General features: G+C 36.8%; 1 protein-coding gene across 6 annotated transcripts in view; it reads right to left on the bottom strand.

Annotated features, from left to right (window-relative positions):
• Positions 1-26,329, bottom strand: part of atrnl1a (attractin-like 1a) — a 332,899-nt gene that overhangs the window by 211,709 nt on the left and 94,861 nt on the right. For all 6 annotated transcript variants that reach the window (XM_067386115.1, XM_067386114.1, XM_067386113.1 and 3 more), the window contains exons 19-21: positions 23,334-23,552; positions 23,080-23,217; positions 1,829-1,922 (exon numbers count right to left, since the gene is read on the bottom strand). In XM_067386115.1, the coding sequence (XP_067242216.1) occupies positions 1,829-1,922; positions 23,080-23,217; positions 23,334-23,552 (451 nt within the window). The remainder of the gene's footprint in view (positions 1-1,828; positions 1,923-23,079; positions 23,218-23,333; positions 23,553-26,329) is intronic.

The raw sequence follows: 26,329 nt of genomic DNA, 5'->3' as shown, positions 1-26,329 counted from the left end.
CAAATACTGCATGTTTTATCACTATTACAAGCTATGTATCTGATAAAACAAGTAATTCATATTGAGATGAATTGCATAAAGCATATTAAGATTGCAACTTAATCCTCGCATTATCACGAAAGGAAGGTTGTTGCAGTGTTATGTGCTCAAAGACGTGATTCCACACTCAGGCTGCCATTGCTCAGGTTGGGTGAGTCACTGTCTTTAATCACTTCAGTGGTTCCCATGGTAATGTGGAAGTATATGTGAGTGTTAGTCACTTCACGCACATAAACTTGTCGGTGACTGTACGCAACAACAGGTGGACAACAAAACATATGGCTACTCTGCTAACCTAATGTTTTTTTTTTTTTTTGTCTGTTTGTTTGTTTTTCATAATTTCATGTTTACCATTGGTTTTATATATGAAAGCAGCATTCTAGTTCATTATAAATCCAGTCTAAAGTATATTTTGGAGTGTGCAAATAACAAGACTGTCCATGAGTGAAAAATACTAATATGAATTTCCATTATTTTGTTTTATACTGGACTTGAGATTGGTCGACCAGAACTTACAGAGTCTTACTGGTTAAGCGAGTTGATAAGAAGCCAATTAGATAATGCCTAATGCTTTTACAGTACCTACTGATGATAAGAGTGAAGTACAGTGTAGCCTTAGCTCTGTTTAAAACATTTTACCATTTTACCATAATCCTTTTCAGATTTCCATTCAAAATCAGTGCAGAAAATATGTCAGTGCAGGATTAGAAATGTATGCTAGAAAAGAACGTGGTGATGTGTGTGTGTGTGTGTGTGTGTGTGTGTGTGTGTGTGTGTGTGTGTGTGTGTGTGTGTGTGTGTGTGTGTGTGTGTGTGTGTGTGTGTGTGTGTGTGTGTGTGTGTGTGTGTGTGTGTGTGTGTCTGTCTGTGTGTGTTGGGGGGGGTTGGGGTGGTAAATGGTGATGGAAAATATATACTAGGTATACCTATGAAAATCAATTTGTTTCTACTGAAAAAAATAAGAAATATATTTCAATACTTTTGTATACGCTAACAAAAGTTTGATGATCCGAGAAAATAATGTTTTCCAACTGGAGCGTATGAGTCACATCAGTGTACCATAACAGAGTAAATACACCTACATGTACATCAGTTCCACTTCCATGTGATGTGCTGCATGAGTGAAACATCAACAACGACATTGAGCAGTACCAACAAACAAGGCAAATTCATCCATGCGATTCAGGCATGTGTTTGAAGTTATACTGCTTGTGTGCCATCTAACTCTCTACCCACAGGTCACATAAGCGATACTTAAAAAAAAAATAAAAAAAAATAGAGGGCATGTGGAAAAAAGAAACTTTTGAGAACTGTGTTTAAGTCCTGAGGAACTCATTACTGCTTAATACATTATCAGTGCCAGTGGCAGTGGTGCAGCCTGTTACAAATACATCCACATAGCACTATGTCTTTATGGACCTCAGTACACACACACACACACACACACATACACACACACACACACACACACACACACACACAGGGCATGGTGTCAGCCCCAAAAGTGCTATTTATGCCACTGATAAGTTCCCTTTGCCACTGTGAACAGGGGGCTAGCTGACACAGCACAGCAGAGGTTATTAAATTTAATGTCCTGGGATTGGAAAGACACTTAGGTGGGAATTAATAACAGAGCTTACGAGAGGGTTAAATCTGTGAATAAAATGTGCTTTGACGCTAATGAGAGCATGATAATGTGAGGAATCTTTGTGTTTAGTTGAAGGGCTCGCGTCTATCACTCTGACTGACCGGGAGGATTGTTGATGATGGGTAATGTAGTCATACTCACAGTTGGCATTGGTCCCCTTTGACCCCTTTAGTGGTACAGTAGCATTTCCCTGAGTTGGGGTGGCACACGGTAGCGTGGTTGTTACATCTGCAGGCTGGAGAGAAGAGAGAAGACATAGATAGAGAAAGACAGGGGGGGGGACACTTCACCCAAAAATGAAACCTCTAATTATTTACTGATCTTCATCTTGTTCAAAACATGTATGAGTTTGTTTGTGGAACACAAAAGGAGAGACTGGGAGTCTGTGGTGGTGCATTTTTCCCATGCAAAATGGTTACTGGTAAGAAAATATGGCCTTGACTCTGGTTGCATGTTCACACAAACAGCATCGCTACTGTAAGTTGCTGTGTGAACCCCGAACCCGGGAACACGCTGCTCACATGGTCGTATGATTGTCTGCTGTAAATAAAATGTCATATGTTTGTAATAATACAAATAATTCATATTAAAATAATATCTTATTTATTATGTGATTATTTAAATCTCCTGTTTAAAAATAGGAAGATTAACACACTATAGTTGAAATTATTTTCTGTCTTGCATTTTATCTCAAAATGATGGATGTCATTTTAAAAATATGGAAATTAGTTAATGCAGCCTCTTATTTACATGAGGTAGACATAAAGCGGTTTGGTATTTTTAATATATATAATTGTATATAATACTTAAAACTGTATTGCTGTAACGACCCATTTCAAATGTTTACATGGTTTTTTTTTCTCCTTTCGCTGAGGTGGAGCAGTGATGAAATATTGTTCTTGTAAATAATCCCAGCATTTCAGTAATAAAAGTGTACACATTTAAAATGAATGAAAATTACAGTGACGAGCAACAGTTATTGTACAGTGTTCCGCAGTGTTCAAAAAGGTTTTAAAATGAATTTTTAATTGATCTCCTCTTGTAAACTCATAGATGTGGATTCAGTCGGCAATTAAATTACCACACGACCTTGCCGTTTTTCAAAAAACATTAGGGAGTTCGGCTGGGGAATTCTAAGCTAGTGGTGGGAGAAAAACACTGAATACGCATTCAGATGGCAATAAAATCACAGACTAGTCCCTGTAAATGTTGAAATGCACAATGGCTGGAGGAACCTGGAATTTAAGCCATTTTAATGCTATTTGAGAGGAAGAAACAATGTTTGTGAGACAGCTCATGTAAGATTGTATTGCTGATTTAAAATATTGAAATGTGAGTTTGGCAAGCAGTTTTCATGATTTTGGTATTTATCCAAGCAGAGATAAATACAACAGCTGCCTAGAGGTATTGCAAATATGGCCAATAGTAATGTCAAATGACATTCTTTAAAACTTTGGTCAAACAATGAGCATATAAGAATTATTTGAACTGGTATAATTGATTCATTGAGATAATCTGACTCAAGGTAATGACCCAATTATAAATGGGAAATAAATTCACTACTCTCATGAACTCTCATAAATACACCATTTTCAGATTATTTGTACTTTTTAAGTGGAACTACAACATTCTATAAATAAACAGGGCACAGTTTGCATATAAACAGACGTGACTATTTTAACAAACCTGAGCCTACATCGCTGGGGCTAGTGTTCCTCTCATTACAGATGCAATTCTCATTAAAGGTTATCAGATAGTAATATCAGAATGAAACCACATACACACACAAACAGAGCTTAACACAGTGCAGCAGAGACCTTTACTCAATAGAAAGAGAGAAAAAGAGAGAGAGAGAGAGAGAGAGAGAGAGAGAGAGAGTTCATTAAGCAGATTAGCATCACTGAGGTGAGGCTCCTAAACAAGCAAACAAAAGACTATTCCATTCTTTACAGCCCAAGTCCATCTCGCTTTAGATAAAAGTGTTTGCAAAATTATTATTTATATTGGGATGGTAATATATGTATATAAGTTTTTTTTTTTTTTTTTTTTTTTTTTTTTTTTATGTGGTTGCTACTGTTCTTGGTGGTTATTTGGTGAAGTGAAAAGAATCCATAACCAATTTGCTAGAATGTTCGGGTTTCAAAACATGGTTCAGTGTAAGTCTGGGGGATTAAGGGATTTTCTCAACTATTCTTATTGTGGACAAGGTAAAAATCTTAAGTTTAATTGCTTACAAAACTAATAGCACAACTCTCTGCAACAGCTGAGGTGGACTAAAGCTAAATGACTGCTTACTAACTGCATTTTCTTCCTAACAGGTATCTGAGGGTTTTTGCAGCTAAGGATGCAGGTGTTTGTCAGTACATTCATCACCTTCACAGAGCGATGATACAGAGGTGATCGCACACTATGATGAGGTGAGTGTGTGTTTATGTTGATCTAGTCACATGTCTTTATGCTGTACACATCAATTAGCTGGTTTAATTACTCTGCAATTTGTAGAGTATAAAAATTGCAACGCTACATGCTGAGCCTTCTCTAGTAAAACTGATGTCAGCAGATTCCACATGTCTTAAACTCTTTTCTGCCCAGAGTGTCATATTAGACAATGCCATCAGACTATAAAATGAACTAGCTGGCTTCACAGAGCAACCTTGCATTAAAATGTTTTTCATTCACTTGTTTAAATAGCATGGGAAAGCTCTTCCAGCCACATATTTTATTTGGATCCAGATACAGCCATAAAAGGGCAGTCATATTTCTAAATAAAATGAATAAGAGAGCAACAAAGAAAGAGAGAGAGAGAGAGAAGAAAAGAACACAGACTTTTTATCAAGAGGCTTTATAGCTTGTTGGCTTTTTATCTGCAGGTCTGTTCTTTACACAATTCTCAGTTCAAATTCCCCCAGCATGCACTGCAATCGCTTTTTCATACCAGCCAACAAGAGACAATTGACAAAGGAAAACATTTTTTTTTTTTTTTTTTTTTTTTTTTTACTAATATTATATATATATATATATATATATATATATATATATATATATATATATATATATATATATACATGGGCGGCATTAAGGGGGGGCAAGGGGGGCAGTTGCCCCCCCATATTTTTTCCCGATGTGAGCCGTCAGCTCGTCCACTACAATTTGGAGCGGTTAATATATATATATATATATATATATATATATATATATATATATATATATATATATATATATATATATATATATATATATATATATATATATATATATAAAATTTCTCGGGTAGGCTACAGCTCCATCGCTCCTTCTCGCGCACAGTTGAGCGCAAGCATTTCAAAGATAGCCTACTCCCGAGTCCTTTGCCCGTGAGCGCGGAAAGACCATGGTCACAAAAATGCGGCCACTATTCAGAGAGTCAAAGCTAGTCCACCGTCTAGTAAACGTTTCTGAAAACACATGATAAACATCAGATACAGGAGATATGCAGTACTGAACATTGGACGGTCCATGCATGTGGATTTGGATAAAACAGTTAATCGCTTTGATGGCGTGCCCGAACGCCGTTTATCCCTTCACAGTGGCGTATATCGGACGGGGCACGCAGGGCTATTAAATTCTTCTTATTATTATTATGCAACTTTTATTATTCAGATAATATTGTAATTAATTTGCCCCACAATATCATAGCGCATCACCGCATAACCGATGCGCTGTGAGTGAGGATAAAAGATTAGTTGGATACTCCTCATTTAAAAAACAACTAGTTTATTTTCGTAAAATTTTACATTTTTTTCCTCACTATGGACCACAAGAGAAATATTAAGAAAATAAATTAATAGTCTCTAAGAGGATATGCGCCGAAAGATGCCAAAAGCTCAGTTTTTACCACAGTCTATGGTTTTTACTTTCAGTTTCTGTACCAGCCGCGGCTCTGTATGGGAAGGTGGGGCAGAGCCTTACCAAAATATTAATAGGCCTACCCCTATGTACACTGAATTAATAATACATTATAAATGTGTTCAGCATTCTGCAACAAATAATTTTCAGATTTTCTAGACTACTTTAAGTCGTAAAGTGAGCTGGATATATTAAATTGTAGCGCATGGATTCGACAGGCATGTATTCATAATACTAAGCGGGGAAGCCCCTTCTCAGCTCTACAGCGCCACACAACTTTCCTATGTAAATCTGTGGTGAAAAATTGAATTGCAGCATCATAGAGAGCCATAGTGGCAGATTTCTGGCTGCCCCGCTTATTTCCACGTTAAACACACCTCACGTACACCTCGCTCCAGACCAAGACGATATCAGTCCGCTTCAGATATGTGTCTGCATCAGGTCAGTAACTGTTTGGCATGTCTGTTCTTCCTATGTGGAGTAGCGTATAACATTAATGAGGGTATAAACCCTTTAATTTAAACGTGCTCATTTCTCGAATTCCTACATAACTATTCTAAAACAATATTCTAAAAACAAAATTCGGAAGCAATAAATACAATTCTAAGATTTTGTGTGTTGTGTGTACTAAAGTCTGTCGATCATCATTAGAGCGCCACCCTCAGGCTGAATAACGCAAGGACATTCGAATTCTGCCAAAAGTGTGATGTGTTCAGTGATTAGAATATAAAGCTTGCAAAATGTTTATAATAAACTACACTCTAAAAAATGCTGGGTTAAAAAAAACCCAAGCTGGGTAAAATATGGACAAACCCAGCAGGTTGGGTTAAAATGTTTATAATAAACTAGCGTTAACACCCAGAATCTGCCCTACCTATATTTATGGCAAGGAGCCGCTACTGTTCTCTAGTGAGACTTCATCCGCATAACTCTAACTCTCTCAAGTTTGCTCATTGTTTGTGTGATATCAACTGGCTCGGCTTCATGGTTTAAAATCGTAATACCTATTATCAATATTGCGACGTGACATTTTTCTTTATCATCAGTTGCTCGCAAAATGATGAACTCTGATTCCAGATATCGTCCGCGTCATTTCCCGTGATAATACAATTAAGTGAATTATTAAATAAATAAGTAAAAAAAAAGAACAAGCAAAACTTCAGCGAATAATTTGCTTTTGCAGGTAAAAAAAGATGTTTACCTGCAAAAAAAAAAAAAAAAAAAAAATCTTGCCCCCTAACTCGAGAGTCAAATGTCGCCCATGTATATATATATATATTATATATATATATATATATATATATATATATATATATATATATATATATATATATATATATATATATATATATATATATATATATAGAGAGAGAGAGAGAGAGAGAGAGAGAGAGAGAGAGAGCGAGAGAGAGAGAGAGAGAGAGAGAGAGAGAGAGAGAGAGAGCGAGGGCCACTCTTTTCTTCAGAAAATGTATAAATCTAGTTTATACTAGTTGTAACAGTTTGATGCAGGACAAAATACAAGCATATCAATAACACAGTGCATGAAACAGCACAGTAACTTAAAGGCTTCAAATCATGTCAGTATAATGACAAGGAGCCACATATACATGATTTTCACATAAGCTCAAATGTTTACATGCAGGTTCATTTATATTATGTGCATGTGTGCATTTGTGCATCTGTATGCAAGTCATTTTGACAGGACTGTGGGGACGGGCTGCGGCAGAGTGTCGGTGGCTCCGCTCTGCATGCTGCAATAAGATTTATAGCTAAATTATGATGTGTAAAATGTACTCACATTATAGCAGAGGAACAGCACTGCCTGGAGCTGCTGTTTCAGCACTTACTCTGAAAGCGATAGACTACAAACACACACTCGCTCACACACACACACATGCACATGCGCACACGTACATTCACTCATAAATATTTCTGCCAAAAGCCATTTAGGCCCTGGAAATACTCACAAACACGCTTACAATGAAAGTAGTCACCTAACCATGTCTAACAAAACTTTTTCCTAATGCACACAAACATTAGCATATATCTGACATGCTTCATTTAGATCCACAATAAAACTTAATGAAAGAAAGGAAATAAATATGAAAATAAAGGGAGACAGAAGAGATAAACTGATATTTGTATGCAAACAGACCGTGGAACATAAGTGACAAAACCAAAGTAAAGGCTTTCATAAATCCTCACTAACAGATGCACACACACAAACACACAGAGATGACATTAAAGCTGATGGAAGTTAAACCAGTCTTGAAAGGAACAAGGCTCAGATGCATTTCATTCCGAGTTTAGGACTGGCTGAAAGTCAAATCTGATAAAGCAAAGAGGGGTATTTGGGTTTTACACCTAAATTGAGATATTGTTTAAGAAGTTAAAACTGTTCAGTGTACCAAACATCTCTAGTTACTTATCGACATACATACTCATTAGATGTGTGCACATGTAAGTTAGAAATATACTAATATATCTATATGTTCATTTCAGATGGTTTAGATATACGTTTATATCATTAAAAAAAAAAAAAATGACTCAATTTAATGATATCCTGTGGTGTAACCAACAAATAAAAAATATTAACACACAAAGAAAGAAAATTGTCTGTTTAAATCTATTAAGGGAAAAGGAAACAAAACATCATATACCATCATTAATCATTTTCCACTTAATAAATCACTGCACATTCACTCAGTGATTTCTACTGCTCTCGCCTCCTAAAATGTCCTCACCCCTTTAAAAAACATTTTTAAGCCAAGATGATTAATAATTATCACTATAAAAAGTGCAGTGGGCATATCTGCTTGACAAAACTAAAAAAGCAGCACTTTTTTCTTGTATTTTTCCCTTGACTTCTCACTCGCTATTTTTCTCATTCACCAATTTAGATGAACTGAACCCTAAATAAGGTTACTCATTTCTGGCTTGTTAGAGGGCTAACCATTGCTTCATTTCCGGATAAAATAATATAGCCTACACACTGCATGCATGTAAAATACAGGTATAAGAACTATAATTTAACTCCAAATGTAATATTCCCATCTCTGACGCAAACGTATCAACGGAAGTTGAGGCAATTTTATATAAAGCACACATACAGAAGTAATGGTCAAAGCCACAGTCATTCTAAGTAAATTGGTTCCAGGTAAGTGTTTCTCCACCGACCTCTATGGGGCAGAAGGTTTTAATTAATGGATAGGAAGGTAAGCCTGGTGCTGTGCCCCCCCATGACCTCTGTTGTCATCTCACAGTGATGTGTTACTATCCTGAGCCAAATACAGCAGATGCTGCCAGCCAGCTCCATGGAGACATCTCAAAGACTGGAGCTACTGTACAGGAGCTAAAGGACAGATACAGTCATAGTGTACTATACTATACTGCTGATCTGTCACTGAAAGACTGTTGGTAGATGGTAGAGCTGTATGAATAATTGGTAAAATTATCACAATCTCGATTCAAACACAGACACAATCTTATTCCTAAATGACAGAGATTCAAATCTGTGTTGCCTCTGCCGCTGATCTAAAGAAAGCAGTATAGGTATGAAACAGCTTCACAAACAGTCCCTTCAACCACAGAGTATCATTATTTCTGTGTTACAATAATAAAAATTTATTAAAGAAGTACTGGTATAAAAGTTCATAGTTCGGATATAAACACTGATGTCTACGGAAGCTATTAAAATAGAGTAAATCACCTTTTGCACATAACTTCACATTTCAAATTAAAGGTGCAATTGGTGATTCTCAAAAGAAACATTTTTTATTATGCTAGTTGAAAATCTCCTCATATCCTGATAGCAATCACTGTTAAGCAGTCTAAATGTATTTTCATATATATATATATCTTCTGTGGAAGGCGTAGGACCATAAAATGTTCGTACAATCATTGCATTCGGTCTGAAATAAATAATAGCATGTGTTCCCTATCAGTCAACGTATGTTTCCTATCAGTCAATGCGTGTTTGCATACCACTGCGCAGCCTGTTCACGCAAAAAACATACGTCATCAGTGTGTTCACGTACGCTGTGCAGACAGAGCAATATGTTTTTGTAGTACTGTTACTAACTGTACTGTAAAGTTTTATCACCACTGAATGATACATGATGTAATCCAATAATGTTGTCTCTGGTTGTCTCACATCTGGTCTGTGCGAGTTCATGTGTTTTGCAGGAGCCTTGGCTTTGGACGGCGATTTGCAGAGAGGGTGCGATCGTATGCTTTCAATGCTAGCAGGCAAGTTCCCAGATCACCTATTGCACCTTTAGGATCGTATAAATTACACTGTTAAACTAGTAGGTGGCAACAAGTGTCTTAAAAATGTTGTCATTTAATGTCGTCATTGAATCATTAATTCGAGAGATTCATACAAAAACGCTGATTCATCCAGTAATGAAACCAGTGAAGTCTCCATGATTAAGTAATTGAATCATTCATTCAAATTCAAATTAAATGTTTTAAATAGACTGCAGCAATTAGCATTTTGTCAGAACCTGTAGTAAATTACATGTTATTTTGTTTAGTTGTCTGTTCAAAATAACAAAAAAAATTGAGATTCTTATTTTTTCCAGAAATGTGCAACTCTAATGCATGGGTTATTATTATTAAATTCTGTAGAAATTATTAAATGTATGTAAATGTGTATTGTTAAACTTAATATCAATTAAAATAAAATTTGAAAAAAATAAAATAAAATAAATCATATATATATGGTTCATCCAACATGATGCACATTCCTGCTTATTTTCTTCCCATTTTTACAGGTATTTGTAAAGAATGCCAAAAATGACCTTCCATGAATACACCCCAATCACCCCAAACCCAACAAAAGCTTGTACAACACAAACTGGATGTGGCAAAACATGATTAGATGCCACAGTTGTTTTGTTGGGGATGAGGAGCGTGGAGGGGACAGGCGCTGCTGAGACCTTGCTGTGTGCGAAAAGCAAACTGCCATCTCAAACAGATCCTTAAAAAGAGATTAGGAGGGGGAAATGTTCAGAGCAAGAGGCAAAATGGAGCTCTCCTTCTCATCTGGTTCTAATGCTACAGCTTGCCCTCTTGTCTGCTCTATACGACTGCCACCATGTGCTCGTACTCCAGAGATTGATGCCATGAATGTGAATAATTAACAACAATTATATAGTTTAAGACAGAAATATACATACACACATATGCTGGTTTTCTTGTACCCATCAATTGCTCCTAATATGAATATGAGTTCATGTGTGACATTAATGAGCTGTACAGCTTGGCGCATCAGTGCACTACAAATGCCATGAGTGAAATGAATCCTCTTCAGTGAGCGAGGTTTCTTAGAAATGAGCGGCCGACTATCAGCATGTATCTGATGAGGATGCATGTAGAAGTAAACAAGAAGAGGCAATAAAGGAAGAAAGAGACAATGTGGACATAAAAAGAGAGCAAGTGTGCTCTGATGTTGATTCACTAAATCTCTTTTTTGTTCCATCAGTAATATTCAAATATTCTTCAAATGTTCAGATTTCTTTAGTAAAAACAATACGTGTTTGGAAAGGCTCGAATAAGGATCCAGGATCAGGAGATATCAAGGAATAAGAGGGGAGAAACAGCTGCTTATTTACCTGTAGCGTTGCAATTAACAGGACTATATGAACATGTGCCTCCGAAATGTTCATTATATTCTCATTATATACTGTCATACTAGTTCCACCAGCTTCACAATCATTATGGAATCTTCATCAGACACTATAATTAGTGGGAGTGTGCTCAATTATATCTCGTTACCGAGGCAACAAAATTTACAAAGCCAAAACTCAGATTCAAATGGATTTTAAAGTCATTATTACAGGTTCATGTTTATATAATCTTTGATAGAAAGATTAAACTTTTCTCCGATTGAGGGGCTTGAAATTCTCCTGATGGATTTAAAGGGATAGTTCATGTTGTTATAAATCTGTATGACTTTCTTCTGTGGAAACACAAAAGGCATCTTTACACAGCCGATTTATGGCTGTTCTGAAGCGGGTCTGTACCTGCTCAGAATTCAGTGTAAAGACGCAATGCCGTGTTAAAGAAGACCTAAAAATACGCCGGGTCTGACCCACCTCAGCCCCTAGTATCAAAGGCGACGCGACGCTGTTTTGATTCAGTGTAAATGAAACTCGAAACAGTGCCGTTTTAAGCAGCGTCGTTGTCATGACAACCCAAAGGACGCCTGTCAGTTCGAGACAAAAAACATATAGCCTACAGCCAGCTCCATTTGTTTTAGCTAAAGTTAATTTAAAAAATGTCTACCAATAGGGGAAACAACTGGTCCGACATAGAAGTAAAAGAGCTTCTTTTAATAAGAGCAGAGGAAGAAATTAACCGGCAAATTGACGGAACTGTAAGAGACAGCAATGTGTACTGTACTATTGCTGAGAGACTTCGACTTCGCGGTGTGCAGAGAGATAAGAAGCAGATTATGGCTAAGCTCAAAAGTCTGAAACGTTTTTACCTAAAAACAAAAGACCACAACAACACGAGTGGAATGACTCCAAAGTCATTCGCCTTTTATGATATGTGTGATAATATCTGGGGACATCGTCCCTGCGCTTTGCCGGTTAATGCTGTTGGATGCTTGACACAGACAGAAGAAAGAGCGCAATCTCCAACTGACAGCGCCACTGAAGATGGAGATGATGAAGACATTTGTCCGACATCAAGGAGTAAGTTTTCTGATTTCAGTCTCTTATTACTCTTACGTTAAGATGAAAATTGTAATATATCATAAATGGCTAGTTTTAAAATTACATTCTTTTCACTGTCACTCCAACAAGTTCATATTCGCATGTATATCTGTGCGATGCAGGCCTAAAGTTAATTATTCTAAAACCATGTGTATTCATTTGTGAATATAAAATATAGAAATTCTCAGTTGTTTTCACTGAATTACATTAGCTTAATACATTAATGTATGAATGCTGAGTAAATTTCCATGCTTTTTCTTTTGATAGACCCCATTATTAATTATATAAACAGCACTGAATCTGAATGTGTTTCGATCCAAAAAGTAATTATGCATATAATGTTTAGTCAAATCCAACCTAACTTGAGTACAACCACTGTCTTTTTTTTCCTCATCTAGGCACAACAGGAAATGACAAGCCATCAGCCTGCAAAAAAAAGAAAAATGTCTAAGGCAGACCATGCTCAGGCAATGAGTGCTGCTTTCCTAAATCACCTCAATGAGTCAGAGGAAAAGTTTTTTGCCAGAGAGGAGCAACTGCTGCAAATGCAAAGGGAGTGGGAGAAGGAGGCAGAACTTCAACAAAGACAAACAGTGTTGGAAATGACCAGGGAGATGCGGGCAATGCAACAGGAGGCTATTAGCCAGTTTGGCAACATCTTAGCAAGTATATTTCCTCCACATGCAGGTGCCCAGTCAACTGTTCACCAGCCCTTTACTCACCAATGGAGGTCTGGAACACCATCAGTTACCTCACGAGATGCTGCACCATCCACAGTGCCACACAGTTATAGTGAAGAGGAGGAGCCTTATGAAAGGGTGATGACCTACTTATAAAAGCTTGATGGTTTTATGGGAACCCAAAACTGAAAATTCTGTCATCATGTGCTCACCCTCATGTATTTAGTACAAAGCTGCATGACATTGGATGCAGAGTTTGAAACAATATGAGGGTAAGTAAATTATGTCAGATTTTTCAGTTTTGGGTGACTAGGCATATTTGTAGTACAGGCATTTGACTTGATTTAGCCTATGCATATTGTCATTTAATTATTTTTTTTTTTTTAAATCCAGTATAACTTTAAGTTCTGAGGCCTGAAATGTTAAAGCATGAAAAAAATGAGTACTGTTCATCAACAAAATTGTTTGAATTAATTTATTTAATAGTTTTTAAATTATTTATTTATTTATAGTGTACAGAATGTTGTAATTATTTTTCTGTCTTATTTATTGTATTGTGACTAAAACCACATATTTATAGTAGCCTATTTGTTTAATTGTTCAGACTTCTGTTCTATTGTAGTTATCTGTATTAATCTATTTAATATATATATAAAAATGTAACAGAACAAAACAAATGTAACGATAACATTAAACAAATTTTTGCTGAATTCATTAATGCTACATGTTTACAGTTTTTGGTGCAAACGTTTAAAGTTTTAAAGTTTACATTAATACAGCAACTAGTTCCTGCAAACAATGGTCAGCAAGGCATCACGAATGGAAACAGCAGATACACTGTCATCCCTGTTGTCAACAACAGGTCTTTCCACATATTCTTGGGGACAGTCCCAGTTGTCCAGGTATTGCTCTCGGTGGAATTCACAGAAATTATGTAGAACGCAGCAGGCTAGCACTACATCTGACACAGTGTTAATTTTCTTGACTGAGTGTAACACTGTTAGGGAAGGCTTTGATCAGCCATTTTTTCAAGGGATAGGCCGGGTCACCGATTACATATAGAGGAATCTCCAAGCCATTAATGTGCCCTAAGTGCTAAAGCAAACAAATAAATAAATAAAAAATCTAGTATTTAATGGATAGTTCAATGTTCAAAGATGTTGTTTTACGTTGTTGAATTACAGGAAAGAACATTTATGAGCTATGAAACATGAATATGATTAAATATTATATAAATAATATATAATATAATATTATAATATAATATATATAAATTAATAATTCTAGCAAATAATTAAGACAAAAAATGTGTACTGCATTCTAGCCTAGTTCTCAAATTGTCACAGACTATTTTACAAGCACTTCTCTCACCTCTCTTGCGTAAAGATAACCACCCTGTCTATACTCAGCAAGACAATAAATATCGGAATTTGCCAAGACCCTAGCATCATGTGTCCTTCCAGGCCACCCAACGTAAACATCTGTGAAACTGTTAACAAAATTTGATTAGTAACCTAAATAATTAATTAACCAAAGGAAAGAAAACTGTCTGTATAGTTACTTGCCACATTTTGTGATCTACTACGCCTTGTAGGATTATTGAATGCCAGCCTTTGCGATTATGATAGTCTGCGGGGTTTTCTCTCGGTGATATGATTGGGATGTGTGTACCGTCAATAGCACCCACGCAAAAAGGCTTTCCTCGACTGGCAAAACCAGATAATGTGCGCTCAAGTTCAGGGCCATGTGGAAGATGAATGTATTTTCTCAGCATTAATCGTTGAATTCCACGGCAAACTTCACGAATGAGTTTACACAATGTCGCCTCTCCGATGCCGAACAATTCAGCCACAGTCCTGTACTCACAGGGTGTAGCAAACCACCAAATGACAGCCGCGAGTCGTCTTCTGTAATCGATTGGCTTTCGCCAGTTTGTAACCTGCTTTTGTAGAGCTGGCTTAAGTTCATTAGCCAAGGATATAAAAGTATCTCGACTCATCCTAAAATTCTTAACCCAGTCATTATCACTGTAATTGTGTACCGTTATATTCCAAAAAACATCTCCTTGCGGACGACATTTCACCCACATATGACGGTCTGGCGACATCTGCTGTCTCCGTTGGAAAGCTAACGCTAGTATCAATTTTCGTTTGTTGTGTCTGCGCCTGAGTGACTTCCTTGCTCTTTGAAACAAATTTCGGCCTCTTTTAATCGTGCGGCGATGTTCCCGATGCAGTAATTCATAATTTCTTTTAAGCGTTGTTTCCAATTGGAACATTTTTGGATATAAAAGTATCTCGACTCATCCTAAAATTCTTAACCCAGTCATTATCACTGTAATTGTGTACCGTTATATTCCAAAAAACATCTCCTTGCGGACGACATTTCACCCACATATGACGGTCTGGCGACATCTGCTGTCTCCGTTGGAAAGCTAACGCTAGTATCAATTTTCGTTTGTTGTGTCTGCGCCTGAGTGACTTCCTTGCTCTTTGAAACAAATTTCGGCCTCTTTTAATCGTGCGGCGATGTTCCCGATGCAGTAATTCATAATTTCTTTTAAGCGTTGTTTCCAATTGGAACATTTTTGTTAAGAAAAAGAAAAACACTGTCAGTATCACAGAAGCTAACATTGTGACAAACCGTCCAGCGCACGATACAAAGTAGCACGCGCAGGAAATTTAAATTTAATGCCGTTACATTTAAAATGTCGTGTTTTTATTTATTTCGTGTTTTATGTTATTTGTTATATTTCTTTTTTATATTTGTTATTTAATTTTATAGCATTTGTTTTTGTTAAAACTAATTTTAAAATTGTAGTTATTTTAAAAGGTATATGTTTCCCGCAATTTTATTTCCTGTGTAAATGCGTTTATGCCGCTTCAGAACAGCATTAAACGTTCTGTGTAAATGCACATTTTTGTGATTCTATGCCGCTTCAGAATTGGTTTCTGTGCCGCTTTTTCTGTGTAAAGATGCCTAAAGATATTTTGAAGAATGTTGGTAACAAAACATTTTGGCTGATTATTAACTTGCATTGTAAAAAAAATAAATAAATAATAATAATAATATTATATATATATATATATATATATATATATATATATATATATATATATATATATATATATATATATATATATATATATATATTTTCATGTTCCACAGAAAAGAGAAAACCATACAGATTTGGAATGACGTGAGGGTGAGTAAATAATGACAGAATTTTCATTTTTGGGTGTACTATTCCTACATAAAAATAATGGAATTTATGTATTTGCATTGAGATTAAATGAACATGTCATTCCAAAATATTCACGTTCATGCTGCGGGTCCAGCTATGGCTGTCATGTTGGGTGACTGAACAGGTGTGTGTTTTATACCTCAAGCAGAGAATGACTTATACAGGTCAAATAAAGAGAGGGGAAAATGAGGGTGTTGGGTGTGTGTGTTTGTCCAGTCAGAGGCCAGGAATAGCACCGCTGTAGGGTCAGAATGACTCTTGTCAGGTACACACACAAACACAAAAACACAAAGTAAATGTCTACAAACAAGTACATAGGTAAACACTACCAAATATGGTAAATGAATATGACCATTTACACATGTTGTTTTGTTAGGGACACTTTAATTTAAAACCATAGTGAGGCATGGAAAACAGGATTTTGTCTGCAGGATCTGTAAAAGCAAAAATAGCACTTGATCGTCTTTTAAGATAAACAGCTTGAATCTAGGCTTTTACTCACATATAAACCTTGATCAGCAAACATAAACAGACGCTCAACCAAACATGAATTATGCTTAAGAACAAACCTCTTGCGGAAGCTCAAATGTGCCGCGTAACCAATGAGGTTCATTCTCATGTGTTACGCAGCAAGTATGAGCTTCCGCAAGAAGTTTGTTCTTGTATGTTATTCATGTTCAGTTGAGCTTCTGCTTATGTTCGATGATCAATGTTTACATGAGAGTAAAATCCTAAATGCATGCACTATAATTATATATTATATATATATATATATATATATATATATATATATATATATATATATATATATATGTTCCGCTCTCACACCGAAAGCACAGGAGCTGCTTCAGTGATCATCATCACACATCAATAAGTTATCTCTCGAAGGTAAGAATGCAGTAAACGTTCCTGAAGTTGCAAAACACCTAAATATAATCGATTTATGATGACAAGCCCCGTTCAGTTATTATACTGTGAATTCCCAGTCAATGTCCGTCATTGCAGTGATATGCTTTAACGGATCATCACATCAGTGCTGAGATAGTGAAACTAAAACCTACTTCTCTCACCATTCGGCCAACTTAACGTTATATTGTGAATAGATTATCAACACGAATGAATTCACTCACGTCAGCTGCATTTTTTTTTGTTTTTTTTTGTGTTGTTCACATAGCTTCACTGAACAGCGTCCGTTCCGTTAGGGCTCTTAGTCAAAAAAATTGCGCATATTTGGAGAAATATTGCTTTATTCTAACATGATTGCAAAATAATTTATCATACAGATTCAGAATTACCATTATGCAATTTTGAAGAGATGAAAGGGCATCAAGCGCGAGCTCTGATGCCCTGACGCGACGCGAGCTCCCTATTCCTGATTTAGTTATCTCCGCGGCCGCGCTCTCTCATTTGACTAATAACCCTATGCTAATAACGTAAATTGTCAATAATCTCACATTGCACGTTTCTGGATGATGATGTCCTGTATACTACTAATTGTTACCCATTTTAATTTACTTGATAAAACTTCAGAGAGATTACATTTATTTTCCATTATTTGTTCATTTGTTGCTGTTTAAATTTGCTTTAAGTTTTACTTTGTTTATAGAATGCTGCTGATGGATGCTCCCAGCACTTTTTATGTTTGTTGTTATTGTTAATATTAATGTTGTTATTATGAACAGTTCTCAGAATTAAAGATATGTTAAAATAATTTAAAGAGAGTCTTTGTCAGAGGCCTTTTTATTCTTAATTTTGACATTAATTTTCATTTTTACACTAGACACATATCGGTTCAAAATATCGGTTATCGGTCTCCTTGATCTGTAATAATCGGTATCGGCATCGGCCCTGAAAAATGCATATCGGTCTATCCCTAATATATATACAGCTATGGAAAAAATTAAGAGACCACTTAACATTGATTTCTGAACTTGGAGTGGTCTCTTAATTAACACAGTGGGTGCGGAAAGTATTCAGACCCCCTTAAAAAAATTTCACTCTTTGTTATATTGCCGCCATTTGCTAAAATCATTTAAGTTAATTTTTTTTTCCTCAATGTACACACAGCACCCCATATTGACAGAAAAACACAGAATTGTTGGCATTTTTGCAGATTTATTAAAAAAGAAAAACTGAAATATCACATGGTCCTAAGTATTCAGACCCTTTGCTCAGTATTTAGTAGAAGCACCCTTTTGATCTAATGCAGCCATGAGTCTTTTGGGGAAAGATGCAACAAGTTTTTCACACCTGGATTTGGGGATCCTCTGCCATTCCTCCTTTCAGATCCTCTCCAGTTCTGTCAGATTGGATGGTAAACGTTGGTGGACAGCCATTTTTAGGTCTCTCCAGAGATGCTCAATTGGGTTTAAGTCAGGGGTCTGGCTGGGCCATTCAAGAACAGTCACAGAGTTGTTGTGAAGCCACTCCTTTGTTATTTTAGCTGTGTGCTTAGGGTAATTGTCTTGTTGGAAGGTAAACCTTCGGCCCAGTCTGAGGTCCTGAGCACTCTGGAGAAGGTTTTCGTCCAGGATAATCCTGTACTTGGCCGCATTCATCTTTCCCTCGATTGCCACCAGTTGTCCTGTCCCTGCAGCTGAAAAACACCCCCACAGCATGATGCTGCCACCACCATGCTTCACTGTTGGGACTGTATTGGACAGGGGATGAGCAGTGCCTGGTTTTCTCCACACATACCGCTTAGAATTAAGGCCAAAATGTTCTATCTTGGTCTCATCAGACCAGAGAATCTTATTTCTCACCATCTTGGCAAACTCCATGCAGGCTTTCATGTGTCTTGCACTGAGGACAGGCTTCCGTGGGGCCACTCTACCATAAAGTCCCGACTGGTGGAGGGCTGCAGTTATGGTTGACTTTGTACAACTTTCTCCCATCTCCCGACTGCATCTCTGGAACTCAGCCACAGTGATCTTTGGGTTCTTCTTTACCTCTTTCCCCAAGGCTCTTCTCCCCCGATAGCTCAGTTTGGCCAGACGGCCAGCTCTAGGAAAGGTTCTGGTCGTCCCAAACGTCTTCCATTTAAGGATTATGGAGGCCACTGTGCTCTTAGGAACCTTAAGTGCAGCAGAAATTTTTTTTGTAACCTTGGCCAGATCTGTGCCTTGCCACAATTCTGTCTCTGAGCTCTTCAGGCAGTTCCTTTGACCTCATGATTCTCATTTGCTCTGACATGCACTGTGAGCTGTAAGGTCTTATATAGACAGGTCTGTGGCTTTCCTAAACAAGTCCAATCAGTATAATCAAACACAGCCAGACTCAAATGAAGATGTAGAACCATCTCAAGGATGATCAGAAGAAATGGACAGCACCTAAGTTAAATATATGAGTGTCACAGCAAAGGGTCTGAATACTTAGGACCATGTGATATTTCAGTTTTTCTTTTTCAATAAATCTGCAAAAATGTCAACAATTCTGTGTTTTTCTATCAATATGGGGTGCTGTGTGTGCATTAATGAGGAACAAAAATGAACTAAAATTATTTTAGCAAATGGCTGCACTGTAACAAAGAGTGAAAAAGGAGGTCTGAATACTTTCTGTACCCACTGTATATACACACACACGTGTGTGTGTGTGTGCGCGCGCATATTTATGTATGTATGTATATATTAAAATTCTTTCATAGTCATTCAAATTCATATATCAATCCTGGTAACAATATATATCAGTCATATATGTGTATATTCCACAGACTGATATATATTGTTACCATGATTGAAAATTCCCACCATACCACAAACCTCTAAAAGCCCACAAACACAAGTATGATCATAGATCATAGCTTTCACTTGAAAAGAATGAATTCCGAATCTTTAAAAAAACATAAGCACACATTCATGCACAAAATCCCTGTACTCTGTCTGCCCTCTGTTGTCCTCTAACTAAGAGGGCCATTTCAAACGGACATGTCCTCCATCTTCCACAGACTGTTTTCTCTTTCTAGTCAAGGGCAGCCGGCCATGTGTCATATTTTAACCTGATCTTACTTTGATGGCCTGTCTCTTTTCTCCTTCAGACAACACACGCACACACTCGGTGAGAGATATCCATCCAGCCTTTCCTGTTCTCCACACAGTGGGCCACTCTCCATCTCTCCTCGTCTAATCTAACACAGATCAGTGGCTTAAACGTATTAGTGTACGAGGTGAGGTAAATCTCCTCCACTCACTAACGCTGAAAAATGACACTGCTGGATTAGAGACGGCCACAATCAGAGCATTAAACACACATGCACATTTACATCAAGAAGCAGTCTATAAAGCACTCTTAATCACAGAGGTATTCAACAGGGAGGAGAAATAAAGAGGGAGAGCCTGTATCCTTGAGAGATGCAGAGGGCCGCACATCTATCAAATCTCTGCTGTGAGCGCTGGACCGCTCGTATAGGCGAAGAGGAGGGGTGGCAGTCAACTCCAGGAAATAAGAAAATGATTAAGAGTGATTTAATGTCACAGAATGTGGAGAAAACGCACATCTGTCCGACAGAGAATGATGTTATTACACCACCTTCTTTGCGCCTCTTTGCCTCTCTGCTGCCTTTCTCTACCTCTCAATGCAGTTTCATCTCTAAGAGTGATGATGCTTGTGTATAAACTCAGTGATTGGAAACCAGGAGAAAAGCCACAGTGATGAACTAACACACGGAGCCCACATCAAATCAATACAATTTGCGTCAGGTTGAATACTGCACTCGTAATGAAATATGGCCTCACTAACCATTACAACAAAATTAGATGGGGGACACTGGGATATCCTGTGGTACATCTGGATGCAGGCAGACTGTTTATGAATTAACTACTGTATTGATTTCAGTTTGATATATCATGTGGTCACATGTATACCTTAAAGGGGTAGTTTAACAAATAATGAAAGTTCTAAGATCCTCTACTCACTCCTCAGACCTTTCCAGATTTCCCAGGCTGAAATTGGACTCACTCATTATCTTTCTTTGTACCATCTTACATTTTCACACCACTGCACATTCAAACCTGCCATGGCGAAACAATCTGGTATGGCATTTGAATAAAAAAAGGGAAAAGATAGTGGCAATTTGTCCGTCAATCTATGTATGCACACATTCATACAAACATTTTTTACATATTATGATTTCCTGTAGTCATTCTGGTAGAGGCACATTTGCTGTGCTTTCTATTAAATTCACAAAGTTAAATGCAAACAAATGCACTGCCATTTGTACAAACACATACTATACAAATCATAGAATATATTAGAGATTTTAGTATATTTATGAGTAAATATGTGCATTTAATTTTTGTATTTCATTACTTTTTATTCATTAATTTTTATTTTTCATTACTATTTCATTTTATACTGATCAAACTAAAATATCACACATTAGTTATGTGTTTGGTAGATTTGAAATGAAAAAAAAAAATCTAATTTAAAATAATAAAAAAATGAAATAGAAATAATGATTGATTCATATTATACATTATATTATTGATATATAAAGATGCATATGTGTGTGTGTGTGTGTGTAGGTGTGTGTGTAGGTGTGTGTGTGTGTGTGTGTGTGTGTGTGTGTGTGTGTGTGTGTGTGTGTGTGTGTGTGTGTGTGTGTGTGTGTGTGTGTGTGTGTGTGTGTGTGTGTGTGTGTAACCCTGAACCACAAAACCAGTCATAAGGGTCAATTTTTTGAAATTGAGATTTATAAATAAGCTTTCCATGTATTGTTGTATTGTTTGTTAAGATATTACTATTTGGCAGAGATACAACTATTTGAAAATCTGGAATCTGAGGGTGCAATAAATAAATAAATAAGTATTGAGAAAATCGCCTTTAAAGTTGTCTAAAGTCCTTAGCAATGCATATCCACTCACAAAAATATTTTTTTGATATATTATATTATACTATATATATATAAAAATATCTTCATGGAAGATGATCTTTAAAGGGATGGTTCAGCCAAAAATGAAAATTTGATGTTTAACTGCTTACCCCCAGCGCATCGAAGATCGTGCTCTGACAACGGCAGTGATATCTCATTCTCATTGAAGTATAAGCACGAAACATCACTGCCGTTGTCAGAGCACGATCAGACCTCACTAAATGAGTGCTAAACGCAGTTGGACATAGTGGTGTTTTAGAGGTAAAAAATTATATAAATACTGTTCGGTTTCTCGCACAAACCGATCGTTGTCGTGTCTTAGGACATCAATGTGTCGTCACGAGCCGCTGGGTTTAATTTGGATTGGTCTATGCAAGTTTTTTCGACTCTTATTGATCGAGTTCCCATTCACTCCCATTATTTGACTGACAGACGGCAGCGGTTGCAGTTAAAAATCATCATCTGTGATCTACTGAAGAAACAAAGTCACCTACATCTTGGATGCGCTGGGAGTAAGCAGATAAACACCAAAACTTCATTTTTGGGTGAACTATTCCTTTAATGTCCTAATGATTTTTGGCATAAAAGAAAAATCGATCATTTTGACCCATACAATGTATTGTTGGCTTTTGCTACAAATATACCCATGCGACTTACGCCTGGTAACTTTATCCGTTATCTTTGGCGGAAGTGGTCTTGACAGAAATGCACTGCATGGTTAAAATTGACTACTTTTGGGATACTTTTGTTCTTCGGTGCTTGGTAGCCCTGTTTACTATCCACTTTCATTATATGGAAAACAACATCTGGATATTCTGTTAAATATATCTTTTGTGTTCCATGGATGGGACAAAATCATGCATGCTTGGAAGAGTGAGCAGATGAGGACAAAATCTTCCTTTCTGAGTGTGCAAACTATTCCTTCAAGAGTCATGCTCTCTGATTTAAAAACACAGATATTGTACACACAAACATAAAGAGAAATATCTTACCTTGGCATTTCCCTCCATTAGTTGGATCTCCATAGTAACCAGGTAAACAGATCTGGCACTGTGGCCCAGTTGTGAGATTCTTGCACTGCTCACATACACTGCCATTAACACACACACTGTGTCCGTTACACTGACATGCTGAAACATAAAGTGAGAAGAATGTGTGTCCGTTTGATTCGATTGTTATCACACACACCATAATTAAGGTTTTGATCGGTGCAGAAATGTGCAAGTGTGTGTGTTTTTATGTGTACCTGGGCAGGTTATGTAGGCCCAGTCATAGCCTTTTTCCTTTGAACAGATACTGGTGTCCAATACCCTCTCTCGGCTCTGTCTGCTCAGGCTCCTCATTGGTCCACGGTATGATCCCTCAATACACTGGCCCTGACCTGTGTCTGTGGGGTCTCCGCACCAACCACAATCAGGCTGTCCCAGGCACTGACCACATGTATGATGACCTGAACAGTTCTGAGCTAGAAAGAGAGAAGATTTAGATAAATTAGTAATAGATAAATGAGCTTTATTTACCTTCACAGTACCATCTGTAATCTCCACTAAAACTATTAAATGTGTTTACTTAAATTGAAATAAAGCTGGAATAAAATATATGATGAAAAACTTAGAAATAGAAAAATAGAAATGTTGCTTTAGCAACTAACTGAATTTAAGTTGAAGCACTAAAATCGCTAAAACTTTTTTTTTTTAAGACAAAAGAAAATAGTATGACCAAAGCACAAAAAAAATGAAAAATTAAAATATAAACTAAAAGCTACTTCAAAATATTAAAGCCACACATACACTAGGATAAACTAAATGTTATCTTAAAAACCATGCCTTTACTCAAATACACTTTGATAAACCCTCTAAGCTCTAAGATATAATATTTAGAGCTGTTGGGATGAATTTCACAGGCATACGTTATTCCTCCATGTGTCACATCATATCTGTACACAGGGAAAAAAATAGCTCCAGCTAGTGTGGCATTAATGATGTGGGAGTAATGTAAAGCTGAGGTTTGACATCACAACAAGAAAAGTTGACCATGGTTTATTTAAAATGCAAACCTCTTGGGAATCATAGGCTGTAATTTTTTTTTTAAAAAAGATCAACGAAAAACATTCATTTATTCAGAGGAACAGAGCCAAAGCACAACCAAAACAATGTACTTCCTTAAGACGCATTTTATTTTTTAACCACTAGTGGGCCAAACGTTACATAGTGCAGCTTTATAAATAAATACTAAAATGGCACTGGTAAACATCCATCTAAACCATAAAATACCAAGTAAAATCAATCATTCATGTTCACGATAAGGCCATCATAGAACATCTACTGCAGGCTAGCAGCACAACATCTTGGTTATTTATGTAAGATTAGATATGTTACATACTTGTCATGTTCAAACAACAATAAAATAGTTTTGGCATTTACTGCCCACAAACTCCACCTATGAGTAGAAGCAGCCCAGACAGGCAAAGCGTCGGTTTTCTTTAGTGCAAAAAAACAATGCTATAATGCTTACTGCTGAAGTATGGCATTTAAAGTGATGTTTTTTTTTTACTCAAGCAAACAATTATTTGTTTGGCCCAACAGAGAAGACCCCCACAGAAGCTGCCATATTGATCTCTGGCAGGTAAATATAAGAAGTCCAGTGACTGTCACTGGAGCTGACAGAGAAACAGAAAGAGAGACAGAGAGAAAGACAAAAAAAGAACAAAAAAGGCCTAGAAGACCCAAGACATCAGAATATTTTATCTAAATTTCCCCATGCAGGACAAATAAAATCTTTGTTATTTATTTATTTATTTTTAATAAGAGAAAGCAAATGTCAGTGAAACTTGCAAGACAAATCTATATACGAGACATTGTTTGCATCTCCTAGAAGTTGCCACACGTTTCTAGGAGTCACTTTATATCAATTTTGTTACCAGCATTGAAATTTACTCTGCCTGTTTGTTGCTGAATGACCTTTTATTTTCAAAATAACTCGAGTTTTGTGCCATTACTTTATGAATGTGTATTCATACAATGTGCCTGACATTCAGAGTGCTGGACATTTGAGACACAGGGGACAGTATCAGATGATTTACATTCTCTGCGCCAGTAGGGGTTTTCTATAACAAAGTTTTCTGAGCCCCTCAGTAATGACCTCCCTTCATTTTTAGACATTTGTGTGTGTGGGAGCAGAAAATGTATGCAGGCAATAGGGACAGAAGAAGCGTCCATCAATGTACCCCTCGACCAGACCCCGTCTAATGGGTCCTTAGACAGTGTGAGGGTCAAAAAGTGTCTCGGGGTTAATGGTGAGGGCAGATTCTGAGAGATGTGGAGTGTGTCATTAAAAACAGGGCAGAATGGCACACTGAGGGAACGCTACCACAGTCAGTATGATACTCAGAAGTGAAAGTAAGACAGGAAAGAAGAGCTGTTTGAAGTGCCACAGTGTTTGACCTACCTTATCATATCAAAAAATGTGCTGTTCTGAGACATAAAGTCTTTTCTATTTAGAAATTTTTAAGTTGTAGTTTTATAATCTACGAGGAGTCTTCCTGGCCATTATTACAAATGCAGGTTATTAAATTGATAATACTGTTCATATAAAGGTGGAGGTTGGCAGCTCTTTCCAGCAAAGAGGAGTTGAGAGGGTGAAGGTTTTGGTGAGTGACGTTTAAACATTACATCTGACAGTGTTATTAAATTATTGCAGGGTTTTTTTTTTAAATCAGCTGTAAGTGAATATTATATGACGGCAACAGTGTCGGGGAAAGTTACTTAAAGTTGAAGTTAAAAGTAATGCATTCCAATACTGCATTAATCCCTAAAAAAAGTAACTAATTGTGTTATTACTTTTTATAGAATGTGTTTTGCATTACTTTTTCCTCACACAGGTTGGGCTTTCTTTCTTTTTTTAATAACAAAACAAAGAAAAAAAAAGTTCTACTTTTTGGCAAATGTAAAGGCCCTTTTACCATAAGTGAAATGAATAAGCCTCAGGCTAAGGAAATGTAAATTCATGCCTGTACAGTAGAGAGCACAGCTTAAACAAACCTTACAGCTGAGCTGCCATTCTGTATTGTAGATGAATAGGATGTGTGCTGCACAAGTCCTGAAAAGTGAAGCCAAAGCACTTCGTTCACCCCTGTTGGCTGGCTGGAGTATAGTTCATAAACCCCACCCTCTCCATGTAAACAAATGGTATGTGAGCTTGGTTTTAGTTAGTTATTTGATACTATAAAAATGAGGTGTAACA

Source organism: Chanodichthys erythropterus, chromosome 5 (assembly GCF_024489055.1).
Source record: "Chanodichthys erythropterus isolate Z2021 chromosome 5, ASM2448905v1, whole genome shotgun sequence".
In the NCBI taxonomy this organism is placed as follows: Eukaryota; Metazoa; Chordata; class Actinopteri; order Cypriniformes; family Xenocyprididae; genus Chanodichthys; species Chanodichthys erythropterus.
This window is presented reverse-complemented; position numbering and strand designations above follow the sequence as displayed.